Here is a 6,627-nt window from a genome sequence, read left to right as displayed (position 1 = left end):
TAAATTTTTTGCGCCAAATTATACGATCAGTTGTATCCATTTCATTTAAATTTCGAGCTTTCATGTCTTGCTCGATTGTTTGCGACCAGGACTTCTTTGGACGGCCTTTGGGACGTGTGCCAAGTACTTCAACATCTGCAAGAGAAGTTATGGCACTGTTTGACATGACCAAACCACTGCAGACGGTGTTGCCGGCAATCGTTTTTTATATCATCAAAACCAGCACGGCGCAGGATTTTGATGTGGTCCTTCAGACTAATTCGTTGCATCCATCGGAGAATTTTCATGTCGGTTCGTTGAAGTTGTTGTTCTACACCATATAACAACACCGGACGTATCACAGATTTATCGTAGTGGTAGTGAGATGTCACGCCGCATCAATATAGAGGCAAGGAGATGCCATTTAGTCCAGGCTGCACGTATGCGTGCTCGAACGGCAGCTTCAGCTTTTCCAGTTCAATCTTGAACATCCCCTAAGTATTCAAACGATGTGACTTTCTCTACCTACCTTAATGGCTTCAAAAACATTGCTATTTGGTATTTGTTGTTGTGGATTGATGCAAGCAGGACAAACAAAATTGGACACTTTAGATAAAGTAGCAATTATTTTTGAACAACGTTTGTGACACCACTGGTTACACTGCTGACACTTGATTGAATTGTTACCTACACCAGCTTTACAAACTGAACAGGGCCATAGTCCAGTAGCTGTGGATTGGATGGGTTCACCAGTGTTCAATGCTTTGGTTTTGCTGATGTTGACTTTGAATCCATGATCGGCGAGTCTGGTGTTCCAATCTTCAAACATCTGTGCTGCATTCTGCTCAGACGTGGCTGTTAAAACGATATCATCAGCATATATTAGATTCCAAATGTCACCAGTGCATATCGGTTTTGTGATTTCTTTCATCACAGTTATAAATAACAGTGGACTGAGAATCGAGCTTTGGTGAACTCCAAAGCCGATGTCAAATTCATTTGTGTTTCCAACTGTTGTGCTGACAAGAGTCTTAGTATTCGTATACATTTCCATCACAAGTCGAACAAGATATTCTGGAATGAGTTGTCGACGTAGACTCCACCTGATTGCTTGATCAAATGCTTTTTCAAGGTCTACAAAATGTGTGATAGTTGTTGATGCTTTGCGAGGTACTTTTCTTGCAGTTGCCGAAGGATGTGAATTGCATCAATTGATTTCTCCGCTAGGAAACCAAATTGATAAATTCCAATTGTGATGCACGACGTTAATTTTCTCTCAATGATTTTCTCGACAATTTTCTGGGAGTGTTCTAACAGACGTATACCCCGATATGATGAACAGTTTAATGGATCAACTTTGCCTTTGTATAGCGGGACTGACATGCTATAGTTCCATTCAGTCGGCATTGAGCAATTTCTCCAGATTTCACGGCAATGTTGTAGTAACGTTTGGATACCTGCAGTACCAGATGCTTTGATAATGTCATTTGTGAGTCCAGAGAGCCCTGCTGCCTTTCCATCCTTCATAGCTTTCAGAGCTTCTGTAAGCTCCTCTACAGTGATGTCTGGAATCGGACCTTCGATGGGTTGAGCGTCAAAGTTGACATTGATGGGATTTGTTTCATTTAACAGATGGTTGAAGTATTCTCTCCACTGTAGCTTGATCTCATCTTGTTCAAGAACCATCTCATTTTTGTCATTTTTGATACATGAGGCACCAACTATTTTTTTTTTCGTACGCTTTGCTTGTTTTGCTGTACGATACAGAGATTTCATTTGTTCACCTTTGCTTTTAGTGAGCCATTCTCTGCACTGATCTGTCCGAGCCAGTGCGACTTGACGTCTTGCATAGTTGTTCTTCTCACGGAAAATTTTATGGTTTTCAACAGACTTTGATTTTTGCCATTGCTTGTACGCAGCTTTCTTTTCAGCTATTGCATTTTGTACACTGTCATTCCACCACCAAGTGTCCCGTTCATGCTGACGATTTTTACCAGTTTTCCCACAAACTGTAGTTGCAGCGTTTATCAAAACGGTTTTGTATGTACTCCAATCTGTACTGGATTGCGATTGGTGGTCTAACTGTGTTGCGACAATGTGTTGAAATTTTTCTCGGTGAATATTGCTTTTCAGCTTCCACGTTTTAGTTCTCCGAGGCATTTGTTTAGACTTATGCTGTGACTGTTCGACAACCAGGTCTGCCACAAGGAGTCTATGTTGGGCGACACATGATTTGTCAGGTATAACTTTGACATTTTTGAAGAGCCTTCGGTGTTGTTGCTTGACAGCGAAGAAATCAATTTGCGTGGCTGATGGGCCATTTTTGTATGTTATGAGATGTTCCAACCTCTTTCTAAAATATACGTTCAGTAAACAAAACCCGTGACTTTCAGCAAACTCAAGGATGCGGTTGTCATCTTCATTCCGTTCTCCATAGCCAAAACCGCCATGTACGTTGTCAAAACCATCTGTTTTCTCCAACGTGGCCATTGCGATCTCAATATCAGATCAGCATATATATATGCTGGTGGAAGACCGAATTCTTGACAATATGTAATAAATTCTACCGATTTATTAGTGTTTATCAACTTATATTCTAATTATTTAATTTGTCTTAGTAAATTTTTATCAACAAAATCGAGTCTGTTTAAAATTGAAGCTTTATTTTTATTAACAAACATTTTATCAAAATTATTTCATAGATTTTTTGCGACGTTAAACCGTCATCGTTAGGGCATTATTTATTAATTTTTTAATTAGTATTATTATAGTTTTAATATTATTAAAAATATATACAAATATCAGTCTATTTGTTATAATGTACATTGTATTAAATATATTTTTAATAATATTAAAACTATGATAAAACTAATTAATGCATTATAATAATATATATAATATAATACAAACACTGATAAATCCGTGGAATTTATTACATACATTATACACATGTGTATATATATTCATATATATATATATATATATATACACATATATACATATATACGAAATCGAAATAAGGCCTTATCTACATGATGAATTCGGATAACAACAGTTTCATTAAATTTTCATGATGAACTTGGATAATTCTATTTTCAACAAATTGAACAATTTCTACAAAATTCTAGTAAGGAAAATTGAAAAGACAAACTTTAAATTGATTAATGCCAACAACTCGGTAGAATTTATACAATGCTGTATAAAATATCGTCTCTTTCCAACATATATGTATGCATACGTGTGTGGTGTATATGTTTGTGTATGCGAGGTATAATTTTGCCAATGGACAATAGGCAGACTTACACACTTGTTCAAAAAATTCTGTTTTCATGTAAGCATGTAAAAATAAACATATAAAATTAAGTGATTAAGAAGCGATTACACCTAAAGATTTTTTCATTAACAGCGAGGCAATAATAAGCCACAGTTTCCAACATAATTATTTATTATTTAATTAAATTATTTAATTGCATATAAATTCCAATAATACAGTAGTTTTAGTATTCACTTTATTTTTATTACACAAACTGTATTTCCTTTGAAATAAACACAAGGTTTTCTTAAACAAATCCAGGGTATATTATTAGTGTATGACATAACAAACAGATGGTCGTTTGATGGCATTGATAGATGGATCAAAGAAATTGAAGAGGTTTGTGTTTGTTTATATAAGATGAATATTATCATCACGGTCGTCAATATCAAATGAATATTATTTTTTCAAGCATGCCCCTGGCGTTCCAAAAATCTTAATTGGCAATCGATGTCATCTGGCCTATAAAAGGGAAGTCAGCGAACTGGTAGCAGAAGAATATGCATTGCGAAATGATATGTCTTTCTTCGAGGTCAGTCCTCTTTGTGATTTCAACGTCATTGAGTCACTCACCGAATTATCCAGAGTTGCTCTCAAGAGAAACGGGATGAGTCAAACTTGGGGTCCAAATAAAGGTTTCATTTAAATGCCATTTAATTAATGTTCATTCACATTTTTCATGCACTAGTTTTCTACATTTTATCAAATGTTGCTCTTCATTGCCCTTTTTTAACTTCGCAATATAATTGAGTATTTCCTCTTTAGTTGTTTGAAGATATTTGCAACACTGTAGCTATTACTTGCTATCATTTACTGGACTTTTAATGCGTCTAAAAAGTTTATTCAAATACGTGATTTATTACAGTGAGAAGTTTACAAGAACTGTCATGTCGAACTATTGCTAGTTATACAAGCATCTACGGGATCGATCAACTACCACTTCCTCCAGCACTCAAGTCACACCTCAGGTCCTATTTCATGATCCATAAAAATCCAAGAACTCAAAGTTTTCATCATCATCCTCGTTTAGCTGATAAGCATCGCAAGCATAAAATAATCAGACCATCGGACACTTCAATTCATTATTATAACAGCTGCTCCATCACTTGATAATTTGTTGTATTACCGAGTTTTCGGTTGTTGAGAGCTCATAATGAGCTCATAATGTACCATATGCATTATTATTAATATTATATATTTTATTTGTACTGTGTTAGTTGAAGTTTAACAAATATTTCTATGATTTTTCTTTTAAGTAAAGTTTGATTCTTGCTATTAAATTGCATTTTTTTTTCAAAAATTCGTAATTTGTGTTAAGTTTGTGCATTGGATTATTATGTTGAATAACATAATGTTAACGCAATATTTTTTATTTAGTCTTCGTTGACTGATGTGATCAATGTGACCGATGTGATGTGATTTTATTTAGTCTTCGTTGATTGATGTGATCAATGTGACTGATGTGATTTTATTTAGTCATCGTTGACTGATATGATCAATGTGACACTGTCAGTCGGATGATTTCATGCTTCAATTTATCTGTATAATCGTTTACGCCATGTTGCTGCACGATGACGACAGTAATTGTTTCTAGGGCGTTGTTTACAATCTCATCGTAAATGTCCTTTTACTCCACAGCTCTAGCATTTTGGCGCATCATAATCCTGACCCTTTTGTTCTAGAACCATCGTTTGACCTTTGACACGAACTTTCATCACAAATTTGGCACAGCATTACGTCAGTCATTGATCCTTGCTTTGTTGACTCGAAAGTAAGACTGTAGGCAATGGCATCTCTGAAGCCGCGTTTGTCCGCTACTATGAGGGTTTGTCTAAGATCTAAATTTCGGACAGCCTTCACAAAGATAACAAAATATTTTGGTTATGTGAAAAATGATAGTTTTTTATAATGTATTTTATTATGAGCACAAGCAAATTTTAAGCAATTAATAAAAATATAGAGAAATCCAAATTAAAAGTTTTAATGCAAATAATAACATAATGCTTAATATACAGGGTGAGCCAAAAGTAGGTGGACAGTAAAAAATATTTATTTAGAGATTATTAAGAAATTAGATTAAATTAAAATAATTGTAGATATAGAATTTTAATTACATAACACAAATAACATAGTTGTAACATTAGTTATAATAGATAATTGTATTAATATAAATAATGCATACATTTATTCCAGTGACTGTTCACCTACTTTTGACTCACTCTGTATAAAAATAGCAAAGAAATCCAAATATATAAACAAAAGATAGTTTTTAATACAAAACAATTAAACATATATATGTTTATATACATATTACATAATATACTTGTAGTCTAAAGTTAATAAACATGGTATTAATATTTTAGTTCAATTAAAATAATAATAGACATGGTATTAATTCCTTCATTTAAATTAATATTTCAATCATCTTTTTCAAGAAGATCAGCATTAGCTTTCAACAATAACAGATTTTCGAATACAGCATTCCCAAGTCTGGTACGTTTCTTTGTGTGTATCAAACCACCATGTGAAAAAAGTCTCAACTGGTGCTGATGAAGGTACTGGTGTATTAAACTTAATAAAAACTTCTTTTATAATAGGATATCTGTCCAGCTCTATTAAATATGTTGCTGCTTCTTCCAAATAAAGAGCACATTGTACTTGAACCTTACTGCTACTGGGCTGATCAACAACCTTTATAAATTCAAAAATTCATCATTGTTTGATATTGTGTGGCTGTATCTATTGAAATTGGGTTTATATTTTTCACATCTCTTTCCATTTGGATACATGCATTAATAAACAATGTACGGCATTTTCAACATGTTGTGGTATCCAACGTAGTTTAAAATAAGGGTGTGCTATTGCAGCAATGATAAAATTATTGGCTGAATGGAATGATTAAATTCAGTAATTTGTCCGAATCGTCTCTCTACACCACATAACAAGGCTTCTGCCATGCCAATGGACGACAGTGTTTCAGAGAACCTGATTGAATTATATCACCAAGTTTTTGTTTGACAGATAAAAGAGTAGGAATCAAGAACCCCATAAAAGCATTGCTTTCAGACTTGTCACCCTGTCCAAAGCAGCAGCAACAGGATGTAACACAGTAATATACTCCGATATGTATTCTAACTCATTATCTTTAAATACTGCTACATTAACTGCCTGACAGATGAATTTTTTATGCCATTTAGCACTAATAATAAATCATACAATGAATTCCACTTTGTTGGACATGGCTTTATTAATCGTTTATGTACAATTTTATCAATAGCATCTGAACTTTTAATTGATCTTGAAGATGTGCTCCACAGTGCTGAACACTTTGCCAT

At 34.1% G+C, this 6,627-nt stretch overlaps 3 protein-coding genes across 3 annotated transcripts in view; 1 reads left to right on the top strand and 2 right to left on the bottom strand.

Annotated features, from left to right (window-relative positions):
* HELRODRAFT_166754 (hypothetical protein) overlaps window positions 1-2,469 on the bottom strand; it is a gene marked incomplete at both ends in the record, with an annotated part of 14,243 nt that extends 11,774 nt beyond the window's left edge. Inside the window, one exon of the mRNA XM_009011970.1 lies at window positions 2,327-2,469. Coding sequence (XP_009010218.1) covers window positions 2,327-2,469 — 143 coding nt within the window. The remainder of the gene's footprint in view (window positions 1-2,326) is intronic.
* A 1,081-nt stretch (window positions 2,470-3,550) lies between these two features.
* HELRODRAFT_124204 (hypothetical protein) lies at window positions 3,551-4,273 on the top strand (the record flags this gene model as incomplete). Its single annotated transcript, XM_009011969.1, has 3 exons — window positions 3,551-3,631; window positions 3,705-3,927; window positions 4,158-4,273. Coding segments are annotated over 3 exons (420 nt in total), but the record flags the coding sequence as incomplete, so codon positions are not given.
* Window positions 4,274-4,948: 675 nt separating this feature from the next.
* Window positions 4,949-6,627, bottom strand: HELRODRAFT_166752 (hypothetical protein; the record flags this gene model as incomplete). Its single annotated transcript, XM_009011968.1, has 3 exons — window positions 4,949-5,146; window positions 6,368-6,460; window positions 6,556-6,627. 3 exons carry the CDS (start codon window positions 6,625-6,627, stop codon window positions 4,949-4,951), a joined length of 363 nt encoding a protein of 120 aa, XP_009010216.1.

This window comes from Helobdella robusta (genome assembly GCF_000326865.2).
Source record: "Helobdella robusta unplaced genomic scaffold HELROscaffold_10, whole genome shotgun sequence".
Taxonomy (NCBI): Eukaryota; Metazoa; Annelida; class Clitellata; order Rhynchobdellida; family Glossiphoniidae; genus Helobdella; species Helobdella robusta.
This window is presented reverse-complemented; position numbering and strand designations above follow the sequence as displayed.